General features: G+C 40.3%; 1 protein-coding gene across 1 annotated transcript; it reads left to right on the plus strand.

Annotated features, from left to right (window-relative positions):
- Nucleotides 1-1,125: 1,125 nt before the first annotated feature.
- Nucleotides 1,126-24,253, plus strand: LOC109881307 (serine/threonine-protein kinase/endoribonuclease IRE1). Its single transcript, XM_031813861.1, has 14 exons — nt 1,126-1,193; nt 5,679-5,732; nt 6,140-6,388; nt 6,554-6,802; nt 10,739-10,801; nt 11,335-11,416; nt 11,541-11,745; nt 12,521-12,623; nt 12,982-13,175; nt 14,588-14,735; nt 21,203-21,330; nt 21,541-21,664; nt 21,948-22,018; nt 22,696-24,253. Exons 2-14 carry the CDS (start codon nt 5,714-5,716, stop codon nt 22,879-22,881), a joined length of 1,821 nt encoding a protein of 606 aa, XP_031669721.1. The 5' UTR covers nt 1,126-1,193; nt 5,679-5,713; the 3' UTR covers nt 22,882-24,253.
- The last annotated feature ends 2,746 nt before the right edge of the window (nt 24,254-26,999 follow it).

Below are 26,999 nucleotides of genomic sequence, written 5' to 3' on the forward strand. Positions count from 1 at the left end.
CAACTTGCTGTAATAAGGGAGGATTATGCCTATCTGTTGTGGTAGAGTATAATTAATACCCAACATATTTATGTTCAGAATATAAACTAGTTACATAGAGTCCACCTGGGTTGAGTTTGACTTTACAGAATGCTCAGATGGAAATACTGGATAGAAATACTGTATATTATGTAGAACAGACATGGTTCTCTGTCATGTAAAATGGGGAATGATGCCAGTTCTATACAAGACATGTCTACCATGTTCAGATCATTCCACCCTCCTGAGCGTGGCCCTAGAGACCTCAAGGAAAGATGATGGATGAATAAAGATCTCCCACTCAGGCCGTTTGCCATTGAAAATAATTGTCACAATTCCGGTCGGCTTAAGGGGTGGCTTTCCCATAGGGAACAATGCATTAGCAGCTGGGTCTGGTCTGCTATGTTTATTGACTGTACATGAACCAGAAAAAAAGGAATGAGTGAGTTCTCTCGCTCCCTCTTCCGTCTCTGACCTGAAGGCCATGTACAGCAAAGTAGGACTCATCTCTTGGCAGTATAGTATCGTCCTCCTAAGGCCAGCAGATGCAGGACAGGCAGTGATACAGGGCAGTACTCTCTAGTGCTATCTGAACCCTTAGTTATCCTTTCATGAAGGGGTTGCTGAAATGAGTATTCATCAGCAGAATAGTGGACTAGAGACAGTTGGCCTCTTAATGAAACCCAGATATTGGTTTTGTGTCAAAATCATTATCAATCTTCCGGTCCTGCAGGAATACAGGTTTGGACTCATGTTATTCACACAACAATACAAACATCAGGCCTATTGAGTGAAATAAAGAAACTAAATTGTATAATCATTTCAAACATGGTTTTCTCAATGTCTATAGAAACTTGTTGACTTATTCTGGTTATCGATTTTCATTGAATATGGCCTTATGGTCTGCTGTTTTATGTACAGTAGCTACTCTACAGCACACTGTACATCTGTAGTGTTCCTCTGTTTTCTCTCTCATACTGTTTCTACCTTTCTAATCTACATTCTACATTCCCTACAACAGTAAATCACACCCTGCATTGTTAGTGGTACTGGTAGACCTGAACTTCTCAGCCACACCTCTAACCCATCCCACTTTCAGAGGAAGTATATCCTCATTCGGTGTACGTCTCACAAGCTATCAACATCAGCGGGAGCAGAATAAGTTATCTGGTACCGTAAGTAGTATCCCATTATTCTATTAATACTGTATACATTGTGATTTTGACAAGGTTTATCAGACTTTTAGAAGGGTCAAGGATATGGTTATATGTGAAATGGGATAGAATACCACTCTTATAGGACAGGATTAAACTGGATGTTTCATGTGTGTAGTTAGGAAGTTAGTTGCTTCAAGTAGGAGACCCTCATGAGGTCGTAAACATGACTCAAACAGAAATCTGGAGACAAAAAGTAAACATTGTCGAGAGAAGATTAGTGAGAGGAAAGAGGAAGTGTAGAAAAAAACTGACGTGCCTAGTTAAATAAAAAAATATATACAAATATAGTGGTCACTCTCATTTGTGACTAGAAGTAGCTACCCTCACCACCTGGTGGCCGGCCCGTCAGCTAATCCAGTACCCAGTTGCACAGGGCGGGGTCAAGACCCAGGGTCTCGAGCTTAATGACGAGTTTGGAGGGTACTATAATGTTAAATGCTGAGCTGTAATCGATGAACAGCATTCTTACTTACAGTTGAAGTCAGAAGTTTACATACACATTAGCCAAATACATTTAAACTCAGTTTTTCACAATTCCTGACATTTAATCCTAGTTGAAATTCCCTGTCTTAGGTCAGTTAGGATCACCACTTTATTTGAAGAATGTGAAATGTCAGAATAATAGTTGAGAATGATTTATTTCAGCTTGTATTTCTTTCATCACATTCCAGTGGGTCAGATGTTTACATAACCTCAATTAGTATTTGGTAGCATTGCTTTTAAATTGTTTAACTTGGGTCAAATGTTTTGGGTAGCCTTTCACAAGCTTCCCACAATAAGTTGGGTGAATTTTGGCCCATTCCTCCTGACAGAGCTGGTGTAACTGAGTTAGGTTTGTAGGCCTCCTTGCTCGCACATGCTTTTTTCAGTTCTGCACACACATTTTCTATATTATTGAGGTCAGGGCTTTGCGATGGCCACTCTAATACCTTGACTTTGTTGTCCTAAAGCCATTTTGCCACAACTTTGGAAGTATGCTTGGGGTCATTGTCCACTTGGAAGACCCATTTGCGACCAAGCTTTAACTTCCTGACTTATGTCTTGAGATGTTGTTTCAATATATCCACATAATTTCCCGCTCCATGATGCCATCTATTTTGTGAAGAGCACCAGTCCCTCCTGCAGCAAAGCACCCCTACAACATGATGCTGCCATCCCGTGCTTCACGGTTGGGATGGTGTTCTTCGGCTTGCAAGCCTCCCCCTTTTTCAGCAGTTGTGGCTGCTTTGTGTGATGTATTGTTGTCTCTAGCTTCTTGCCTCTTGTGCTGTTGTCTGTGCTCAATAATGTTTGTACCATGTTTTGTGCTGCTACCATGTTGTGTTGCTACCATGTTGTTGTCATGTTGTGTTGCTACCATGCTGTGTTGTCATGTGTTACTGCCTTGCTATGTTGTCTTAGGTCTCTCTTTATGTAGTATTGTGTTGTCTCTCTTGTTGTGATGTGTGTTTTGTCCTATATTTATATTGTTATTATTTTTAATCCCAGGCCCCCGACCCCGCAGGAGACCGTTTGCCATTTAGTAGGCCGTCATTGTAAATAAGAATTTGTTCTTAACTGACTTGTCTACTGTAGTTAAATAAAGGTAAAATAAAAAATATGTTAAAAAAATCCACAGATGACACAATCTCTTTTGCACACTACCCTCTTCCACCTGGACAAAAGGAACACCTATGTGAGAATACTATTCATTGACTACAGCTCAGCGTTCAACACCATTGTGCCCTCAAAGCTCATCAATAAGCTAAGGACCCTGGGACTAAACGCCTCCCTCTGCAACTGGATCCTAGACTTCCTGACGGGCCGGCCCTAGGTGGTAAGGGTAGGTAACAACACATCTGCCACACTGATTCTCAACACAGGGGCCCCTCAGGGGTGCATGCTCAGTCCCCTTCTGTACTCTCGGTTCACCCATAACTGCATGGCCAAGCACTCCAACACCATCATTAAGTTTGCTGACGACACTACGATGGTAGGCCCGATCACCACCAACGATGAGACAGCCTATAGGGAGGAGGTCAGAGACCTGGCAGTGTGGTGCCAGGATAGCAAACTCTCTCTCAACGTGATCAAGACAAAGGAGATGATCGTGGGCGACAGGAAAAGGAGGGCCGAGCACTCCTCCATTCTCATCGACAGGGCTGTAGTGGAGCAGGTTGAGAGCTTTAAGTTCCTTGGTGTCCACATCACCAACAAACTATCATGGTCCAAACACACCAAGACAGTCGTGAAGAGGTCACGACAAAACCTATTCCCCCTCAGGAGACTGAAAATATTTGACATGGGTCCTTAGATTCTCAAAAAGTTCTACAGCTGCATCATCGAGAGCATCCTGACTGGTTTCATCCCCGCATGGTATGGCAACTGCTCCGCCTCCGACCACAAGGCACTACAGAAGATAGTGCGTACGGCCCAGTACATCACTAGGGCCAAGCTTTTTGACATCCAGTACCTCTATACCAGGCGGTGTCAGAGGAAGGCCCTAAAAATTGCCAAGGACTCCAGCCACCCTAGTCACAGACTGTTCTCTTTGCTATCGCATGGCAAGAGAGACTGGAGCGCCAAGTCTAGGTCCAAGAGGCTTCTTAACAGCTTCTACCCCCAAGCCATAAGACTCCTGAATAGCTAATCAAATGGTTACCCTACTGTAACTATTTGCATTGACCCTTCCCCCTCACTCCCATTTTTACGCTGCTGCAACTCTCTGTTTATTGTCTATGCATAGTCACTTTACCTACATGTACATATTACCTCAATTACCTCGACTAACCTGTGCCAGCGTATGTGACATTCGGCGCATGTGACAAATAAAATTTGAAATTGGATTTATCTGGTACCATAACTACCATCCCTTTATTCAATTCATGCTGTATACATTGTGTATTTTTCCCTTGCAAAATAGTCCCCTTCTTAAGCTTAGCAGATAGATGAACTCTTTCCAGAAACTGTAGTATTAAATAATGCTTTATTACCACCAGTTCGCTGGTACAGCATTAGAAACAGAGTAAAACTGAAATAATAGAAAGAAAACAACCATATAGAGGTTCATACATTTTGTGAAATAACACAGTTACAAATAGATCAAACTGGATGGACATCAGAAATAGAGGAAGGACTAAAAACAAAGAAAATATAACTATGGTAAAATAGATTGTGTCTGTAAAATGTGTATAAGATGTATAAACTGTAGGTAGAATCCTACAGTTGAAGTCGGAAGTTTACATACACTTAGGTTGGAGCGTAGCCTAGTGGTTAGAGCGTTGGACTAGTAACTGAAAGGTTGGAAGATCAACTCCCTGAACTGACAAGGTACAAATCTGTCGTTCTGCCCCTGAACAAGGCAGTTAACCCACTTTTTCTAGCCGTCGTTGAAAATAAGAATTTGTTCTTAACTGACTTGCCTAGTAAAATAAAAATTAAACTCATTTTTCAACCACTCCACAAATGTATTTTCCCAAACATGGCAAGATCAATTACCAACCATGCAGCTATTACGAAATTACGTAAATCCTCTACTTAAACGATCATCCATACAAAATATAATCATGAATTTTAACGCTAACAAGGATTATTGTTGAGGCAGCAGGTAGCCTAGTGGTTAGAGTGTTGGACTAGAAACTGAAAGGTTGGAAGATTGTATCCCCAAACTGACAAGGTAAAAATCTGTCGTTCAGGGGCAGAACAAGGCAGTTAACCCACTGTTTCTAGGCCATCATTGAAAATAAGAATTTGTTCTTAATTGACTTGCCTAGTTAAATAAAGGTCAAATAACAAATTATTTTACAGGATATAGAAATTTAAGCAAAGACCTTACCAGTGAGAAATTGACCTTCAAATGATCTCAAACCAACTACAGGAGCCAGAACATTGTGATTTTGGCAAGGTTTATCAAACTTTTAGAATGGTCAAGGATATGGTTATATGTGAAATGGGATAGAATACCACTCTTCTATAGAGACAGGATTGAACTGGATGTTTCATGGGTGTAGTTAAGAAGTTAGTTGCTTCAAGTAGGAGACCCTCATGAGGCCGTAAAACATGACTCAAACTGAAATCTGGAGACAAAAAGTAAACATTGTCGAGAGAAAATTAGTGAGAGGAAAGAGGAAGTGTAGAAAAATAATGACAGAAAGTTGCACACTTTAAATATGCTCCCAGCAATTAAATGGATAAACCCATAGGTTCACTCATTAACTTGTTGGAAGAATATAGAATGTGCAACTTTCTTTCTGTATTTTTATTCAGCTTACTTTCTTTAATCAGGACCTCTTTAAAGATTGGGTATGGTCAGCTCATGTTTGTTATAGGAAAGGGGAAGTGGACATAATGTGTGTAAAGTTTGGTTATCAGTTGTAGGGGATAGCCTATACCCTTTTTTCTGTCCAGGTGAAATGTTTAATGTATTGTTACTCACTCATTCTGTCTTTCTCTCTCCCTCTCCAGAACAAACTACTTCTCACCATTCTTAGTTTGCTGCCATGACATCAAAAGAGGATGGTAAATGTGACACATTTGCATGGGATCAACTCAGAAATAATACTATTGATTTGTGCAAGTTGCAGACAACTGCTGTAGTTAACTTGCTGTATTTGTATATAATTTGTCTACCATGTTTTGTAGTTATAAAATAAAAAGGCATCCTAAAAGATGCACATTGTGAGGAATGATAACAAATGGCATCAAGAATCATACTGCTAGAGAGCATTAATACTACACCATTGATATTACATGGACAAATACTACAGTATGATGACAATTTGATGTGTGTGTCGAACCTGAGTGCAGACAATACTTCCCAGCTTCCTACATGTTTAGTCTTGTCCATTTAGGGCACATACACCAAGTGGGATTGTCTAATATTGTCTTGATAACTTGAACTCTTTCTTTTTTAACCTGACTACCAGCTGCTGAGTTTGTGGATAGACACAGGGCTGAGCTCATCCAGAGGGTTCGCAAGGTGATGCCCATAGCAGATGATCTGCTCAGAAGGGGCATGATCCAATATGAAATGTTTGCTAATATTTCAACTTCCAAGACCAACCCAGGCAAGATGAGAGAGGTGTACAAAGCATTGCAGTCAGGAGGGACACCACTTAAAGCAGCCTTCTATAGGATTCTGCTGAAAAATGAACGTCTTCTGATCATCAATCTGGGTAAAGTCCTCTCTCTTCCTCTTTGTGGTGCAGTTTGTAGGACTACTGTAGAATATGGCATTTTTACACATTTACCATTTGTCACACTCTTCCCCATTCTGTGGGCAATATTGTCTAATATTGTCTTGATAACTTTAACTCTTTCTTTTCTAACCTGACTACCAGCTGCTGAGTTTGTGGATAGACACAGGGCTGAGCTCATCCAGAGGGTTCGCAAGGTGATGCCCATAGCAGATGATCTGCTCAGAAGGGGCATGATCAATCCTGAGGTGTACTCTAATATTCAAACTGCCAATACCAGCCAGGACCAGATGAGAGAGTTGTACAAAGCCGTACAGTCAGGAGGGCCAGAAGTTAAATCAGCCTTCTACAGGATTCTGCTGAAAGAGGAACCTCATCTGGTCATCAATCTGGGTAAAGTCCTCTCTCTTCCTCTTCTTGGTGCAGTTTGTAGGACTACTGTAGAATATGGCATTTTACACATTGTCACACTCTTCCCCATTCTGTGGATAAGAACATAGGTGACACTCTGATGTTTGTTTAATTAAGGTAAAGTACAAATGTAACCCAGTCACAACTCAAAAGTTAAATATGTATGTCTCTGTAAGTGGTTATCTTAACAGACAAAAGAGGCCGACCATAACTGACCATTATACTCTCAATGTTAATGTCATTAAGCAGCAGAATTTCATTACCACCCAATTTTACCAGAGTACAGCATCCTCAGCAAGGTAGAGACAAGCGGTTGGAGATCAGGGTTAGGGTTAACCCTACCCTCACCCTAACTTCATCATGCCAAAAAACTTACTAGGACAACATAATAACAGACAAGGCTTACTGGCCTATGAATAGAATTTCAAATGTTCCTGTCCTCTGGGGAAGGCAATCAATGTATTGAAAGGTAATGAAAGTGCTTTGAAAGTGTCTGTTTTGTCAAACAAAAGAAGCTGTCTGACCATAACTGATCCTTCAATTCTGAATGCATGCATTGTTCTCCATTTTACCCCATCAAAAGCAGATTAATTTCCTTACCTGCCAAGTTCCCTCTAGGTAATTAATACTTAGAATACTCAGTAAGACAAATGTTCTTGTGTAATATTCTGTAATACAGGGGTCTTCAAATTTTTCTTGCCCAGGGACCCACATCCAGGCAAATCGGCGACCCAGGGACCCCCCTTAAGTTTACCATTTTAATTTAGAAAATGAAGACAATGGCATGGACAAAATTATTAACAGCCAACAAAAGCTTCATGTAGCCATCAATGAGCTTGCTGCTCATTTCTACAGCAATTTGGCCCACTCTTCAGAAGCAAACTGCTCTAATTCTTCAATGTTGGAGTGGTGGCCTCCACCAACTGCTGTTTTTCGATCTTGCCGTGTGGATGTGATTCAGATCTGGACTCTTCACTGGCCACCCCAGAACAGTTCAGTGTTTCTTCTGGAACCATTCCAGGGTGGTTTTTATGTGCGTTTGGGGTTGTTGTCTTGCTGGAAGACCCACAACATTCAACAGAGACACAGTGTTTAGACACTGGGTTGAACATAGCAAAACAGCTTGATAATCTGCTGATTTTATGATTTCTTGCACATGTTCAAGGCCAGCAAAGTAACCATACAGCATTATTGAACCTCCCTCATACATAATTCATTCATTGTCGGGAAAGTGGTATTTTCTTTGAATGCTTCATTTCGTTGTTTGTAACCAGAGGAAAACCCCACTGCTGAAGGAGAAAACAACACCATCCCCACAATCAAAGATGGAGGAGTTTTGATAATGCTGTGGGGTTGCTTTTCTGCCTCCGGTGCTGGGGGCATTGAACGTGTGCAATGCATCATGAAATCAGCAGATTATCAGGTGTTTTGGAGTCTGATATTCAACCCAGTGTCCAAAAACGCCTCTAAAACATACATCAAAAAGCACCCAGGAATGGTTAGGAAGAGATGCTGGACTGTTCTGAAGTAGCCAACGAAGAGTCCAGATCTGTAAACTCATGGCAAAATCTGAAAATAGCAGTTGGTGGAGGGCATGCACCCCTCAAACATCGAAGAATTAGAGCAGTTTGCTGCTGAAAAGTTGCACAAATTGTCAGTAGAAAGGTGCAGAAAGCTCATTGATGGCTGCAAGAAGCATTTGTCTGCAGTTATCAAATCAAATCAAATCAAATTTATTTATATAGCCCTTCGTACATCAGCTGATATCTCAAAGTGCTGTACAGAAACCCAGCCTAAAACCCCAAACAGCAAGCAATGCAGGTGTAGAAGCACGGTGGCTAGGAAAAACTCCCTAGAAAGGCCAATACCTAGGAAGAAACCTAGAGAGGAACCAGGCTATGTGGGGTGGCCAGTCCTCTTCTGGCTGTGCCGGGTGGAGATTATAACAGAACATGGCCAAGATGTTCAAATGTTCATAAATGACCAGCATGGTCGAATAATAATAAGGCAGAACAGTTGAAACTGGAGCAGCAGCACAGTCAGGTGGAAGTTGAAACTGGAGCAGCAGCATGGCCAGGTGGACTGGGGACAGCAAGGAGTCATCATGTCAGGTAGTCCTGGGGCATGGTCCTAGGGCTCAGGTCAGTTGAAACTGGAACAGCAGCATGGCCAGGTGGACTGGGGACAGCAAGGAGTCATCATGTCAGGTAGTCCTGGGGCATGGTCCTAGGGCTCAGGTCCTCCGAGAGAGAGAAAGAAAGAGAGAAGGAGAGAATTAGAGAACGCACACTTAGATTCACACAGGACACCGAATAGGACAGGAGAAGTACTCCAGATATAACAAACTGACCCCAGCCCCCCGACACATAAACTACTGCAGCATAAATACTGGAGGCTGAGACAGGAGGGGTCAGGAGACACTGTGGCCCCATCCGAGGACACCCCCGGACAGGGCCAAACAGGAAGGATATAACCCCACCCACTTTGCCAAAGCACAGCCCCCACACCACTAGAGGGATATCTTCAACCACCAACTTACCATCCTGAGACAAGGCTGAGTATAGCCCACAAAGATCTCCGCCATGGCACAACCCAAGGGGGGGGGCGCCAACCCAGACAGGATGACCACAACAGTGAATCAACCCACTCAGGTGACGCACCCCCTCCAGGGACGGCATGAGAGAGCCCCAGCAAGCCAGTGACTCAGCCCCTGTAATAGGGTTAGAGGCAGAGAATCCCAGTGGAAAGAGGGGAACCGGCCAGGCAGAGACAGCAAGGGCGGTTCGTTGCTCCAGAGCCTTTCCGTTCACCTTCCCACTCCTGGGCCAGACTACACTCAATCATATGACCCACTGAAGAGATGAGTCTTCAGTAAAGACTTAAAGGTTGAGACCGAGTTTGCGTCTCTGACATGGGTAGGCAGACCGTTCCATAAAAATGGAGCTCTATAGGAGAAAGCCCTGCCTCCAGCTGTTTGCTTAGAAATTCTAGGGACAATTAGGAGGCCTGCGTCTTGTGACCGTAGCGTACGTGTAGGTATGTACGGCAGGACCAAATCAGAGAGATAGGTAGGAGCAAGCCCATGTAATGCTTTGTAGGTTAGCAGTAAAACCTTGAAATCAGCCCTTGCTTTGACAGGAAGCCTGTGTAGAGAGGCTAGCACTGGAGTAATATGATCAAATTTTTTGGTTCTAGTCAGGATTCTAGCAGCCGTATTTAGCACTAACTGAAGTTATATGGGTCAAGCTCCAGGATTTAGTTTTATATTATTTTATCATCCCCACATTATAATTGGAAGAGGAAGTGTAAACTCTAACATAGCCTATTAGATAGAAAGGCAACCCCAAACACATTTTCTCAAGTAGCAACTGTTTAGCTGGTTGAACAAAGGTTAGCCATGTGTTGGCAATAATGAATGTCCAAGTCCCAAAAAATACTTGTGGGTGCTTCAAAGCCTATGTCAGATGCTTTGTTGAATATTAGGAGTTGAGAAATAACATATTTACCTCTTTTATATTGTAGTCATGCAATGTACGTTTAGTTTATTATTTATTATTATTATGTACTAGCAATATTGATTTTAAAAAATCCACTTATAAAAAATATATATTTGTGAACCACCTGCAGTACATGCGTGGACACCTAGGGGGGGGCAGACCCCAGTTTGAAGACCCCATGTAATATATAGACACGCCTTGTATAATGTAATAATTCAATGGGACATATCAGATTATCCATTCGTTGTGACATCTTCAGCCAGGTCTTGTATTGTAGTGTTTTATATCTTTAAAATATATTTTATACGGTATATCTACCATTGTGCTGGTATGATAGTTCTCAATAACATGATGTTGTGCATTATATACAGTCAGGTCCATAATTATTATCACCCTTGATATGTATGATATCCTATTTTAGGCCCTGCATTACCTCCTGCCTCCAATATATTTCCTGGGACAGGAGGAAAACCTGCTGCACTTGGTGAGCTATCAACCATTTTGACATGTTTGTTAAAACCTAAAGTTCCAATTTGGTTCCCAATTTACATGAGCATGTATGCAACATAAATCCAATCATTTCAATACTCCTTACAGATTATGTTAAAGGCAAGACAGGCAATAGGTGCAATGCTCCCAATTATGCTAACACAATGTGTCATTTTAGCTAGAGAACTTCCTGCAATGTGGGACATGTAAAACATGTAGTGTATTTGAGGTTTAAAAAGGCTTCTGAAGTTTGTAAATTCCACTTAGAAATTTCAGTCTTGATTGTCCTGAAAAATCTATCAACCCCTACACAAATGTCACAAATTAATTATAATCCACATAATCATTTACATTTCCTGTTGCTGCATGATTATTTTCCTGCTGTAACAAACTCGCTCAAATTTAAATCCTACATATGTATAATTCTCATAAGCCTTTGATTTAACAGATAAGGTTCTGTGTCTTGACAATAAAGGTACAGTAGGGTGGTATTTTCTGTCTGAATACAGCGTTTTCATTTCGATACAGCATCAGATGAGGAATCGGTTGGAAAGATCAGATACTACACCAATAACCATCTTGGAACAGGTGCCGATGGAATTGTGTTCAGGTAAACCAGCTTAAAGGTTATTGTGGAAATGTGTTTGTAACCAAAATCCCCTCTTTGCAGCAAAAATGTCTTTACGATCGGTTCATTGACTAGATGTTTATCTTTCTCTCCCTCTATCCTCCAGGGGTTACTTCCATTGTGATGATGTCAACAAGCGTCCTGCGGCAGTGAAGAGAATTGAACTAGCAAAACAAAGCAATGCTGATCGAGAGGTCGCTTTGCTTCTTCAATTGGACGACAATCCCCATGTCGTCCGCTACTTCTGCACTGAGAAGGACAGGCAATTCCTATACATTGCCATCGAGCTGTGTGCCGTCTCTTTAGATAAGGTCTAAGTCAATGACTCACTATTTTATTCTCTGACTTATCCAAGGGGATAAAACTTGATTATATAACAGTCTCACATCATGATTATCTGTGTTAGAATATATACTGAACAAAAATATAAACGCAACATACAACAAGTTCAAAGATTTTACTGAGTTACAGTGCATATAAGAAAATCAGTTAATTGACATAAATTCATTAGACTGGGAATACAGATATGCATCTGTTAGTCAAAGATACCTTAAAAAGGGTAGGAGCGTGGATCAGAAAACCAGTCAGTATCTGTTGTGACCACCATTTGCCTCATGCACTGCAACACAGGCTGTGGATTGTGGGCCGTGGAATGTTGTACCAGTCCTCTTCAATGGCTGTGCGAAGTTGCTGGACACTCCCTCAAAAGTTGAGACATCTGTGGCATTGTGTTTGTGTAAGACAACTGCACATTTTAGAGTGGCCTTTTATTGTCCCCTGCACAACGTGCACCTCTGTAATGATCATGCTGTTTAATCAGTTTATTGATATGCCACACCTGCCAGTTGGATGGATTATCTTGGCAAAGGAGAAATTATCACTAATGGATGTATACAAATTTGTGCACATAATTTGAGAGAAACACAACTTTTGTGTGTATGGAAAATCTCTGGGATTTTTTATTTCAGCTCATGGAACATAGGCCCAACACTTCACATGTTGCATTTATATTTTTGTTCAGTGTACATTCCAAGGTTAGAATGCTTGGGGTTCATCAGCGCACTAATACTTGGGTGTCTCTTCCAGTGTTTTACTGAAGAAAATCCTTTTGACCTTCGCGGACTGAACCCAGTGATGCTGCTGCAGCAGACCATGATAGGACTGGAACACCTGCACTCTCACAACATAGGTTCTAATTACATTTTAATTGAACCTTTATTTAACTAGGCAAGCCAGTTAAGAAACCACTTGGCCAAACCCTAACCCGGATGACGCTGGGCCAAGTGAGCGCCGCCCCATGGGTCTCCCAATCACGGCCGGGTGTGATACAGCCTGGAATCTAACCAGGGGACTGTAGTGACACCCATAGCACTGAGATGCAGTACCTTAGACCGCTGCAACCCTCAGGAGCCCAGTATATACTGTAGACTGTAGATAATCCTAATGAAGTTACAGTATTGATGTCCTTTCTTTATATTATCATTGATCAGATCTATGATCTTCCCACAACTCCAGTAGACTGATTCATCCTGATCTTTTCTCCCCAGTCCACCGTGATGTGAAGCCCCACAACATCCTGTTGAAAGACCACTTTGACTCAGTCACGGTCAAGATCTCAGACTTTGGGATGAGTAAGCAGTTGGTGGACGGCAGACAAAGCTACAGTATGAGGTCGGGAGCCCTTGGCACCATGGGCTGGAATGCCCCAGAGGTCCTGGATGACAGCAGGAAAGTAAACCCTGTGAGTGGCTCCTGATCTTTACACTGGACCAGAGAACTGTTCAAGTCATTACAGATTCAGAGATAATCCTGAAAGAAATGTGATGAAATAGGCTAATTGGGATTTCCTTACAGGAGTTAAACAGGATTGTCCCATTGCTCAAAGGAACAGTTCACCCTAAAATCAAAGTTGATCATCTGTTGTGGAGATCAAGCTACAGTATATTACACATACATAAGAAAGATAGGCACCATCTACACAACCATGGTGTGGGATGTGGACTATGCTCAACATTAGACCACTTTTGGGGATAAAAGATTAACCACTTTCCATCCTTACGTTTATGCCAGTAAAGTCATATTATATATATTTTTAAAATGTGATTGAACCAGGAAGTTTCTGTACGATTTTATGATTGCCAATAGATCATTTGTTTGTTCGACATGGTGGGATCTTTTTGTGCCTGTAAAATGAATTATGTGAGAAATGGCAGTAGAAATGGCTTCATAAGCAAATATTGATATAATAACCATCATACTGAAGTAAACTTGGAGTCACGCGATGATATATTGTGTGGTCCTCCCACTACTACTTCGGAAACCAAGCCGTTTATTAGGCTACAGATTAAATAAGGGCAGAACGACAGATTTTTACCTTGTCAGCTCGGGAATTTGATCTAGCAACCTTTCGATTACTTGCCCAAAGCTCTAACCACTAGGCTACCTGCTACCTGAAATTGAAAGTGCATGGTGATGAGCTTGATGCTCCATTCCAATAAACATCGAGGGTCTTATTCTGGTGACATGATGATCGATGCTTGACTGCCATTTGACAAAAAATATTCTCACTCTTAGCCATCATCATCTCATCATGTAGACTAGCCTACCCTCACTGTATCTGCTAGCTGTTGGCCAGAGAGCACGTGCCAAGACCAGAGTAGGCACATTTCTGTTGAATTCAACAGTTTTTGTGACAAAACTATCAGTAGCAATTGAAAATGCAATGGAAACACTTTTGAGTTTTATTCGGTACATGAAAAACAAAAGGGGGAAAAAAGGACATTTTGTGTGCACTACGTCATGACGCACTGATCGTTATCCTTAACAAATCTGTTTGGTGTAAACACTACAGTTGGAAGAATGCTAATGTTTTCTTTATGTAGATTCTAGAATATGCGCATGAAAATCTGTTGCCAATTGGATGGAAACCTAGCTATAGTCTGACAAATTTGTAAACTATTATTTTGGGTTGCCTTTAGATTAGAACTAGTAACTAGTAATTAGAACTAGTAACTAGTAATTAGAATTAGTAACTAGTAATTAGAACTAGTAACTAGTAATTAGAACTAGTAACTAGTAATTAGAACTAGTAACTAGTAATTGTGGTACTGTTCTGAAACAACTATTATTAAAGACACTCCTCTTCCTCTACAGACCAGTGCTGTGGACATCTTCTCTGCCGGCTGTGTGTTTTACTATGTGTTGACAGGAGGAGAACATCCATTTGGAAAACCCAATAGGCGGGCTGGTAACATCGAGGATGGCAAATACAACCTTGATGGATTACAGAAAGACAAACATGGTTAGTGTACAACTGAAAGGTTGTTTCTGAAATGATCATCAGAGTGCTACTTAAATAAACATTGTTGAAGGACTATGAAAACGGAGAAAAAAAAGGATTAGCCTACAGATTATGATAATTACAAAAATAAATGGGAAAATGGGAGCGGAGAAATGACTAGAGACATTGTTGTTTAACTCACTGACCATGATCATATTCTTACCTTTGTTCAGTAGAAAAGTCTCCAAAGTTTAAAGATTTTCCGGTCTATGGGTCACTCTTCATGGACACACAGCTGGGTACAGTGAAGGTTGGTGTCTCCTGCTTGATTGGGCTTCAACACAACAGAGACAAACATTACTTCTCTCATCTACTCTGAGCTCAGAGGGGGAATGAGTTTCATTCCAAAATGCTACATATCCATTTTCAGAAATGTTTGTGAATTTTATTGTTGTTATTGTATCCAACCAAGCAGAGGCATCACGAAAGTCAGAAATAGCAATACAAATAAATAACTTTCCTTTGAAGATCTTCATCTGGTTGCAATCACAAGGGTCCCAGCTACATCACAAATGGTTGATTTGTTCGATAAAGTCCTTCTTTATATCCCCAAAAACTCAGTTTGGCTGGTGCACTTCATTCAATAATCCACCGGTTTCCCTCCTTCAAAATGCATACAAAATTAATCCCAAACGTTACCAGTACACTTCTCCAAACAAATCAAACAACGTTTATAATCAAACCTCAGGTACCCTAATATGTAAATAAATGATCATATTTAAGACAGAGAATAGTTATTGTCGTTACCAGAGATAAACAACAAAGTATGCGGATTCAGAAGAACGCGTAAAAAACACTTCAGCCAAAATGGGAGCCACTTAGAAAAACTACAAATTCTAGCAAATTTTTCCAAAAACAAGCCTGAAATTCTTTCTAAAGACTGTTGATATCTAGTGGAAGCCCTAGGAGCTGCAATCTGGGAGGTATTCCTTTCACATGAAAAATGACAGCCATTGAAATCAATGGTAGGGTGAAATAAATACAATTCTGAATGGATTGTCCTCGGGTTTTCGCCTGCCATATCAGTTTTGTTATACTCACAGACATTACTTTAACAGTTTTGGAAACTTCAGAGTGTACTATCCAATACTACCATGCATATGCATATCCTAGCTTCTGGGCCTGAGTAACAGGAAGTTTACTTTGGGCACCTCAGTCATCCAAACTTCCGAATATGGCCCCCTAGCCTTAAGAGGTTTTAAAGTAAAGGCAAATAGTAATGTCTTTGCAGTGGCATCATGTAGCCTCACTTTGAAAATAAACTATAAAGAAAATGTAGACTATTTGCTAATGAGGTTGTGGGGTTTTAAATGGCATATTGTAAATGGCATATTGTTGATAAATATATGACCTGAAACATTGTGCCTTCTCACTTATGATTAACCAAACTAGTATTGTTCTCATTGTAATGCCCATGTAAATGTGGGATCATAATTTGAGCTAGTTTGCTACAGCAGGAAAATAATCCTGCAGCAACAGGAAATATGAATTATTATTTAGATTATAATTAATTTACATCTTTGTAGGGGTTAATACATTTTTTGTTAGGGCAAATCAATTCAGAAATTTCAAAGTGGAAATTATACATTTTAGAAGCCTTTTTAAACCACAAATACAATACAAGTTTGCATTTCCTGCTGTGCAGGAAAATTCTTAGCAACAAAAGTGTGATCAAATTCAGATCCTACATCTGTAGACACCAAGACAGAATTTGACCCTAATGTTGTCTTTGAGAGAGTCCTGATAAAATGTTATAATAAGCACTGCCATTGATTGCTTTGTCATCATCTTTGTCTCAACTCAAATTCTGGGCCTTTCTTCATTAAAATCATCACATCACAGAGAAAATACCCACAGGGCACAAACTGGCTAAATCAACATTGTTTGAATGTAATGTGTCAAAATTTTGTGATGTTTGAATGTAATTTGCCAACGTATTGGGATGTAGAATCTATGTGTAAAATACATTGGATTTGCAAAAAGTCAAACGTAAACTGTTGTTTTGAGGGTGAAATTTTAACCACAGGATTATGTCATCATGGTAACCAATGTTCAACATAGACAAACCTTATATAAAATATGTTGAATTTGTTCCATTGAAACAATGTTAGATCTAGGGTTGCAAAGGGTGGATATATTACTGGAAACTTTTAAAGTTTACTATTAAACTACTAGAATTTTGGTATCTTTCAATTATCTTTATATATTTTATTACACACTTTTTATTTATTTTACTACAGTATGTGAATATGTATTTGTTGTCAGTGTTTTGGCATCAAACTGGTGGCAGTTCGAGAAAATAATTAATAGTTGGATGAGTTTCAGAGGTAATTGAAAATAATGGCATTGTTGATAATAATGGCATTGTTGATAATTAATTTGGCTATTTTCTCTTGAAAAATAATGGTCTATCTACTAGAAACTCAATGACAATATGGACACAGAAATATAAAATGAATACTATATATGAATATATTTTTCAAAAAAGTTGTTAAAAGTATAAATGACCGAAGTTACATAGATTGACATAGATTTTTTGTCAATTACCAAATGTACTGAATTTTCCAGTAATTTTGGTAAATGACTGATAGCTTTGCAACCCAGTCAGATCTTCAAAGTTATTTACACTATCAGAAAATAACTATAGGCTGGGCAGCACCTCCTACTGGGGAATAGATCTATCTACAGCTATCCCTTTGATCCAGGGCTATGACCAAGCCCTGTCCTGCTTAATAGTCAGTGACTATTACCAATGTGCTATCATGAGAAGGATTGCTGAGAGAGCTCCACTTAAAACCTAAATAGATTCACTGTTGCTATCGAAGTAATTCCAAAGTGTAGGTTTAATAAATCCTGCTTGGGATAGGGGGCAGCATTTTCACGTTTGGATGAAAAGCGTGCCCAGAGTAAACTGCCTGGGACTCAGGCCCAGAAGCTAATATATGCATATTATTAGATTTGGATAGAAAACACTCTGAAGTTTCTAAAACTGTTTGAATGATGTCTGAGAGTATAACAGAACTCATATGGCAGGTGAAAACCTGAGTAAAATCCAACCCGGAAGTGGGAAATCTGAGGTTTGTAGTTTTTCAACTCATTGCCTTTCTAATATACAGTGTAAATGGGGTCATATTGCACTTCCTGTGGCTTCCACTAGATGTCAACAGTCTTTAGACCCTTGTTTCAGGCTTCTACTGTGAAGGGGGAGCGAATAAGGCGAATAAGTCTCAATCAGGTGTCTGGCAGAAGGCCATGAGCTGGTCAAGCGCGTGGCCGTGAGAGCGACCTGCGTTCCATTGCATTTCTAAAGACAAAGGAATTGTCTGGTTGAAACATTATTGAAGATTTATAATTAAAACATCCTAAAGATTGATTCTATACATCGTTTGACATGTTTCTACGAACTGTAATATAACTTTTTGGACTTTTCGTCTGAACTTTCGCCTGGACTTGCCCGCACCTCGTGAGTTTGGATTTGTGAACTAAACGCGCTAACAAAAAGGAGGTATTTGGACATGAATGATGGACTTACTTTATTGAACAAAACAAACATTTATTATGGAACTGGGATTCCTGGGAGTGCATTCTGATGAAGATCATCACAGGTAAGTGAATATTTATAATGCTATTTCTGACTTTTACTGACTCCACAACATGGAGTATGGCTTGTTTTTGTGTCTGAGCGCTGTACTCAGATTATTGCATGGTGTGCTTTTTCCGTAAAGCTTTTTTGAAATCTGACACAGCGGTTGCATTAAGGAGAAGTATATCTTTAATTCTGTGCATAACACTTGTATCTTTTATCAAAGTTTGATGAGTATTTCTGTAAATTGATGTGGCTCTCTGCAAATTCGCCGGATGTTTTCGAGGCACAACATTACTGAACATAACGCGCCAATGTAAACTGAGATTTTTGGATATAAATATGAACTTTATCGAACAAAACATACATGTATTGTGCAACATGAAGTCCTATGAGTGCCATCTCATTAACATCATCAAAGGTTAGTGATTCATTTTCTCTCTATTTCTGCTTTTTGTGACTCCTCTCTTTGGCTGGACATGGCTGTATGTTTTTTTGTGACTAGGCTCTGACCTAATGTAACGGATGTGAAATGGCTAGCTAGTTAGCGGTGTTCGCGCTAAATAGCGTTTCAATCAGTGACGTCACTTGCTCTGAGACCTTGAAGTAGTGGTTCTCCTTGCTCAGCAAGGGCCGCGGCTTTTGTGGAGCGATGGGTAACGATGAGTCGAGGGTGACTGTGGATGTGTGCAGAGGGTCCCTGGTTCGAGCCCGGGTAGGGGCGAGGGGACGGACTAAAGTTATACTGTTACACTAACATAATCATATGGTGTGTTGTAAAGACTTTTTCGAAATCGGACACAATGGGTAGATTAACAAGAATGTAAGCTTTAATTTGGTGTATTGCACTTGTGATTGTATGAAAGTTAAATATTTCTAAAAAATATTTTTGAATTTCGCACTCTGCCTTTTCAGAGGATGTTGTCTTAAGAAGTTATTAACAGAGCAAATTAAAGGTAAACATACTTTATCAATCATATATCATCCATGATGCTATTTAGGCCTATACACCAAGTCATCAACAGCTATTGTTTAAATTCAGCCCAGGATTAAACTAAACATAGACAATAACATATAGGCCTAGGGTTTCAAACGTTGGTAAATTTCAAATTTAATCTACAAATTAATAATGAAATCAAACTTTATTTAATGTGGCAATATGTAACTTTTTGGGCGACCTGACCAAATTCACATAGAAATGTGAGTTATCGATCTATCATTCTACTTGAAAGCAAGTCTAAGAAGCAGTAGATCTATTCTATGAGCTCTATTTCTATACTTCCTGTTATTAAGTTTTGTTTTTGCATCTTCTACTTTGGATTTGTAAACCAGTTTCAAACAGCTGAAACAACAATCTTTTTGGCTATGGTAATTATACTTCACAGCAGTTGGATGGTACAATGATTCTCTACACCCCTCAAACTGAACTCTGGACCTCGAAGCCAGTCCCACTGCGTTTTTTCATTGTTCCCCTCTAATCAAGTTCTGATTTAGACCTGGGACACCAGGTGGGTGCCATTAATTATCAGGTAGAACAGAAAACCAGCAGGCTCCGGACTTCGTAGGGAAAGAGTTGAAGACCCCTGCTCTACACTATACTAGCTTATTTTGTAACATAAACTGAAAGTAGGCAGACTATTCGAGTTTTAACAACCAGGAAATGACGGAGCGATTTCTGCATAGTGCACCTTTAAAGTGCATTTAAAGGTTGATCTGATTTGATTTTGTCCTATTTCTGTAACTTATATTTTTGGAGACGCACATCCAACATCTAAATTATTAATTTGTACACAAACTGGAATTAAAGCCAGTCTAAGCCAGACTAAGTCAGTGGCACAGATGGAACTATCTAAGCAGAAGATAATTTCCTTCAAATGAAGAGCTTATTTCCAAAACGCTACAACTACCAATTTTTCACATTTGTGTTTTTTCTTCACAAATTATTGCTTACACACACCTTCATGTGGGTTTTGTGGTTGTTTCACCTAGTTATCTTAAGATGAATGTTTGAAAGTGCAGTGATAACACATTTAGGTAACAACAAACCAAAAATGGACATTCTTTTCCCATTGTAATTTGGTTGTGCTTTTACAGTAGATGGTCTAAAGCATAGTGATAACAACAAACTTTCAACAACTGTTGGCTGTCTTTTTAGTGGGTAAATATACTGTAGGTTATATTCTCATTCAAAATCTCCACCAAATATTACCCAGTTGTCCACTTTCATATGACGTGGTGTGTCCAGTGTGGGTACTTTCATATGACGTGGTGTGTCCAGTGTGGGTACTTTCATATGACGTGGTGTGTCCAGTGTGGGTACTTTCATATGACGTGGTGTGTCCAGTGTGGGTACTTTCATATGACGTGGTGTGTCCAGTGTGGGTACTTTCATATGACGTGGTGTGTCCAGTGTGGGTACTTTCATATGACGTGGTGTGTCCAGTGTGGGTACTTTCATATGACGTGGTGTGTCCAGTGTGGGTACTTTCATATGACGTGGTGTGTCCAGTGTGGGTACTTTCATATGACGTGGTGTGTCCAGTGTGGGTACTTTCATATGACGTGGTGTGTCCAGTGTGGGTACTTTCATATGACGTGGGGTGTCCAGTGTGGGTACTTTCATATGACGTGGTGTGTCCAGTGTGGGTACTTTCATATGACGTGGTGTGTCCAGTGTGGGTACTTTCATATGATGTGGTGTGTCCAGTGTGGGTACTTTCATATGATGTGGTGTGTCCAGTGTGGGTACTTTCATCACCATGTTTTTGAATGAACAAAGTGCCTTGGCCTTGAACCTGCCCATGGTTACTGTGTCTGTGTGTGTGTTTGGTCTTATCTTTCCCAGAGGACATCGTGGCCACAGACCTGATAGAACAGATGCTGAGCATGGAGCCCCAGAGGAGGCCTTCTGCTGAGAGCGTGCTCAAACACCCCTTCTTCTGGAGCCTGGAGAAACAACTGATGTTCTTCCAGGTCACAATCAAGTATAATCAATGCATAGCTAATATCAGTTAGCTAGATTACAATATCCTTTAATTCTAGTAGGGAAAAATGTAACTGCAACAACAGAACAATGGGTATTCTATCAATAGAATATATAGCAATAGTGGAGTCCATTGAGCATACAGCAAGAGGGTGATAAACGAGATGTTGGATTAATTAAAGTATTGTCTTCCCCTGTAGGACGTGAGTGACAGAATTGTAAATGAGACATCGGATGGTCCAATCATACAGCAGCTAGAGTCAGGGGGACAGGAAGTGGTGAGGAATAACTGGATGGAACACATCACAGCAGTTCTGCAGAAAGGTTAGTGACTGCTCTGAGATCAGCGTATGAACAGCAACACTTTGCAGCCTGTAAAGCCATTTTCTATTACAGTATATTTCTAGTAACATTAACATCCAGATCAGAGGTGTCATGAATGACATGACTACATTTGCAAGATGAGTTTATTGCTGGACCAGACAACAGCAACATCTCTGTTTTGTTGTTGTATTATATTACACTAATGACAAACTTTCTTGATATCATAAGTCTGTATCTTAATAGAATTGTTGTTGTTTACTGGCTGTGTTTCCTCCTTCTGCAGATCTAGAAAAACGTAAAGGAGCATATGAAGAGGGCTCTGTTAAAAGTCTTCTACGTGCCATAAGAAACAAGGTGTGTTCTGTCCAAATACAATTGCCATACTATATTAAAATACACAAATGATTGGCCTCCCGGGTGGTGCAGTGGTTAAGGGCGCTGTACTGCCGCGCCAGCTGTGCCATCAGAGACTCTGGGTTCGTGCCCAGGCTCTGTCGTAACCGGCCGCAACCGGGAAGTCCATGGGGCGATGCACAATTGGCCCAGCATCGTATGGGTTAGGGAGGGCTTGGTCGGTAGGGATGTCCTTGTCTCATTGTGCACCAGCGACTCCTGTGGCGGGCCGGGCGCCAAGGTTGTGCATGGTGTTTCCTCCAACACATTGGTGCGGCTGGTTTCCGGGTTGGATGCGCGCTGTGTTAAGAAGCAGTGCGGCTTGGTTGGGTTGTGTATCGGAGGACGCATGACTTTCAACCTTCGTCTCTCCTGAGCCTGTACGGGAGTTGTAGCGATGAGACAAGATAGTAGCTACTACAACAATTGGACACCACGAAACGGGAGAAAAAGGGGTAAAAAAATACACAAATGAAGCATGTTGGTATATTTGCAAAACATTATTTAATTAGTCAAAAACATGAGAGGATTCAGGCATCCTCTACTAAACCTGTTAAATGTAGTATTTATGTAAATCTGACACAAGAAAATAAATGTGTGTAAATGACATTTTATAAGCAACATGTTGTTTCTCATAGAAACACCATTACCATGATTCTCCTAAGGAGGTCCAGGAGACTCTGGGCTCCATCCCTGATGGCTTTGTCTCCTACTTCACCTCCCGCTTCCCCCACCTGCTGCTGCACACCTTCCTCGCCGTGCGTTCCTTTGCTGAGGAGCTGACTTTACAACACTACTACCTCGAGTCCAAACATGAAACTTAGACAGCAGAAGAGGACACAACCCAGCCTGACGTGACGACAACCAAGCCAACAACTAAAAAAATGTGACCATAGTGTGAAGTCAGGCGCTCCGCTGAGAAGTACTCCATCCCACACCAGCAAACCTCCAATCTATGTCAGTACACTGTATTGTCACGGTTCTTTTTACATGAACAATATTGGTTTGTCTGAAGAAGAAGCAATCACTTTCACTTGTATGCAGATGACACTGTTGTGTATGCTATTTCACCGATGGCTGACCAGGTTCTGTCAGAGCTTTAATCTGCCTTTATTGTCTTGCCGAAAGCCTTTATTAACTGAAATTGGTACTTTATGCAGGTAAAACCAAGTATATATTATATTCCAAATCACGTAAAAAATGTATCTGATGATTTATGCATACGTACATTGGATGGTGCCCTCATTGATTATGTCCCCAACTAATCAATATCTAGGCATCTGGATTGATGATAGTCTGTCCTTCAAAAAGAATGTTGATGAGTTCGTTAAAGGTGCAATATGCAGAAATCACTCTGCCATTCCTGGTTTCTTAAATTGCAACAGTTTGCCTAATTTCAGTTTGTGACAAAACAAGTAATATACTGTATAGTGTAGAGAATCATTGCACCATCTAAACTGTGGTGAAATATCTCTTCAGTAGTAAGAATATTGTATTTCCAGGTGTTTGAAACTGGTGTACAAAACTGAAAGTAAAAGGAGTAAAAATGAAACTAAAGAACGGGAAGCATATAAATAGTGCACATAGAACATCTACAGCTTGTTAGACTTGCTGTCAATGGGAATGACAGATCGATAACTCACATTTCTATGTGAATTTGGTCAGGTCGCCCAAAGTGACATATTGCAGCTTTAAAACGTGAAGGTAGTCAGAAATGAGTATGATTATCTTGTATTCTTTGTTTATTGAAGAGGGTTCTGTTCATTTCCTGGTCTGAGAATTGATGGGCAAGCAGTGGTGCGTTCGACTGCATAGTTATTGAATGGGACAGGTAATGTGGTAGTAGCTTATCCCAGGGGATGTACATGTTTATATCCCAGGTTGTATTGATGCTTAAAGCAGGGGAAGCCCCTTTATTGATATGTGTGCATGTATACTGTATGTTCAAGTATGTTTATGATCTGAAGACATTTATATTGTAATTCATGTCTTTTGAATGTTGATTGAGTGTGTGAAATGCCTTGCTTTTATTGGTTAAATGCATTATGGGTAGGAGTATAAGAACCCTGTATTCTCATGGTTTTAGAGACCGACAGGGTAAGGTCTATTTATTTGATTATGTAAATAATTGTACTGTTTGCCGGCTCTTTATCCTCACTTTGCAAATAAAAGCCTTACTCTGAGCAGGAAAAATCAGTTCTGTATTGTTGTTGCCTCACTGTTAAAATCCTACCACAGGGTGTTTCTCACACTATCCCAGAGAACTTGGCCAAACACCTGATAGAATAGATGCTGATTATAGAGCCCAAGTGGAGGCCTTCTACTGAGAGCGTGCTGAAACACCCCTTCTGGAGCCTGGAGAAACAACTGATGTCCTTCCAGGTCACGATCAAGTATAATTGGTCACCTTTAGTTACTGTATAATAGAAAATCAAGTCATTTTATTCCCTGAAGAAATCTTACCAACAATAACTACAATGGGGATACAGTAAATAGAACTACAAGAGGCAATACTGTAGCCCTCTTTCTCGATGACTGGAATCTCTTTCTGGAGTCTGTTTGGCCTTGAGTCATTAATTAGAGCATCATGCATACCATGTTTGCCAAATCTTTTATTTAGTTATTTTCTGGCCATCTGAAATTGTGGGCTCCCTTAGCTATATACAGCAATAAGGTAATAAATGAGATCTTTGAGGAATTAAGCCATGTTTTCCCCTGTAGGATGTGAGTGACTGGATTGATGCATAGTCAAAGCTGAAGGAGTTGTATGATGCCATCATCAATCAGCTGGAGTCAGAGGCAGAAACAGTGGTCAAGAGGAACTGGATGGAACACATCACTGAGGATCTTCCTAAAAGGTGGTGTCTGAGGACCAGTATTTGAACATCAACAGACTGTAAGTCCTTAATATAATTGAAGTACTGTATATCACAGCCACTTTAGCCTGGTCCAACTCAAGAGCACCATGACTGGCATGACAATGATTGTCAGAGGTGTTGGCTAAAACAGATCTGGACCAGGCTACAGCAACATCTCCTTTCTTGGTGGAATCACAAAATGATTGCCTCTCGTGACGACATAATTCTGGATCAATTCTTGCTATACTGTAGATGTAGTTATCATTGTTTGCTTACTGGCTGTCGCTCCTCCCTCTGCAGATCTTGAAAAATGCAAAGGAGCATATAAAGAGGACTCTATTGTAAGTCTTCTACGGGCCATAAGAAACAACGTAAGTGTTCTGTCCATTGGCAATGAATTACATCATATCTATTGATATGTATTGTATTATTCTAGTAGTTGTATATTATCAAAATCAAATCAAATGTTACTGGTCTCGTACACATTTTGCAGATGTTATTGCAGGTGCAGTGAAATGCTTAGGGGAAGATCCACATTTACATAATGGTTACCTGGAGGAAACTGGAGGAGGGTCATGCTTTTTCAATTTCAAACCCTCGGGGGAGGGTTTAGTATTTTTAACTCTAGTCCAGGGGAGAGACTTGTCATTTTTCATTGATGAAATGTCAATATTTCTCAGTGTTTTAGAATTAGTTGTTTATGAGGCGATATATCGCTGTGTGCCTGATGCTGCCCCTCATCTCTGATTCTCCACTGGGTGTGCAATATGAAGTGTGCCTATAGGCTATTTAGTGTGGTCTCAATCAAATGATCCATAGCCTATAGGCTATTTAGTGTGGTCTCAATCAAATGATCCACAGCCTATAGGCTACAAAGTGCATGCTTGGAGAAGCACAGAGCAAAGCTATATTCCTATGATAGCTGCTGGGATGGTGTAAATGAAACTTGGCTGCATTACACACTGCAATGGATATTCCAACCCTGAGCACGGGTTGGCTCTGCTCTTACTGATCAAACACTTGTTGTGTGCTGCCTAACCAATCGCGCTGCAGTGTAGGCCTACAGTGGCAGTTCAGCGGGAGTCAAAAGCTTCTTCAGAATTGTTTTTTGTTGATTAGACCTAGTCCAAAACAAATCGTGTATGTGAACTAGCCTATAGCCTATATTCTGTTCAGTTTGAGAAGGAGAGAGCGAATATGAGATGGAGGACCAGAGGTCAACTTTGATAGCTTGCTAATACTATAATTGATTTTTATTCAAAACAATATGTTTATTGCCCATGATGTAGGGCAATTTATCAGACTCATTGACATCACAATAAGCCAGAATCGAGTAACTTACATTGTGGTGCTGAAACTTGAAGCAGCGGCACAATCAATCAGAAATGGACAGCTCATGGTGCTGAAAATAGGCAAATTCGAGTAGGCATTCATTTAAACTCTCTTCATTTTAATTAGACTTTACTAACAACAAGAGGGCTTTATGTTTAAGCCTATTTCTCTTCCTATTTAAGAAATAAGAGGTAGGCCTACCTGTTTGACAGACAAAATTAAGCTATAGGCTGCCCTATCCATAGTTTTGTCAGTCAATTCCTCCACCCACCATGCACTCTTTAAATAGCGTATTTCTGTGTCAGTGAAGAGCTGTGAGGTTAAACCAAGACTGGAATTAAGGGAGTATGAGAGGTATGCCATAGGCCTATTTTTTATCAAAGAAAACGTCAAAAAGCACAGGCTTACCTCTTGTTAGTTTAAGATTTTGAAGACAATACAAAGGATCTGATTTAATAAAGTGATCTATAACACGCTTAGGTCCATGATTTTTTTAATGCTAGAAACAAGCTCTAAAATACCAGAGAAAGATGTGACTGGGGATATCATTGTTTTGTTTCTTTGACATTGAGGCAGAGCTACAACCTTCTATAGCCGAGGAGAGAAAAAATTTACTTTGCTTGGGAAATAATCTAATTCTGTCACTATCAATTGATTAACCTATTCAGATTTAATTATTTACACACAGGAACAGTTTCATTGCAAACTAGACACAATAATAGGAAGGTGGTCTTAATGTTTTGTGCACTGTG

This window comes from Oncorhynchus kisutch, unplaced genomic scaffold (assembly GCF_002021735.2).
Source record: "Oncorhynchus kisutch isolate 150728-3 unplaced genomic scaffold, Okis_V2 Okis06b-Okis10b_hom, whole genome shotgun sequence".
Taxonomy (NCBI): Eukaryota; Metazoa; Chordata; class Actinopteri; order Salmoniformes; family Salmonidae; genus Oncorhynchus; species Oncorhynchus kisutch.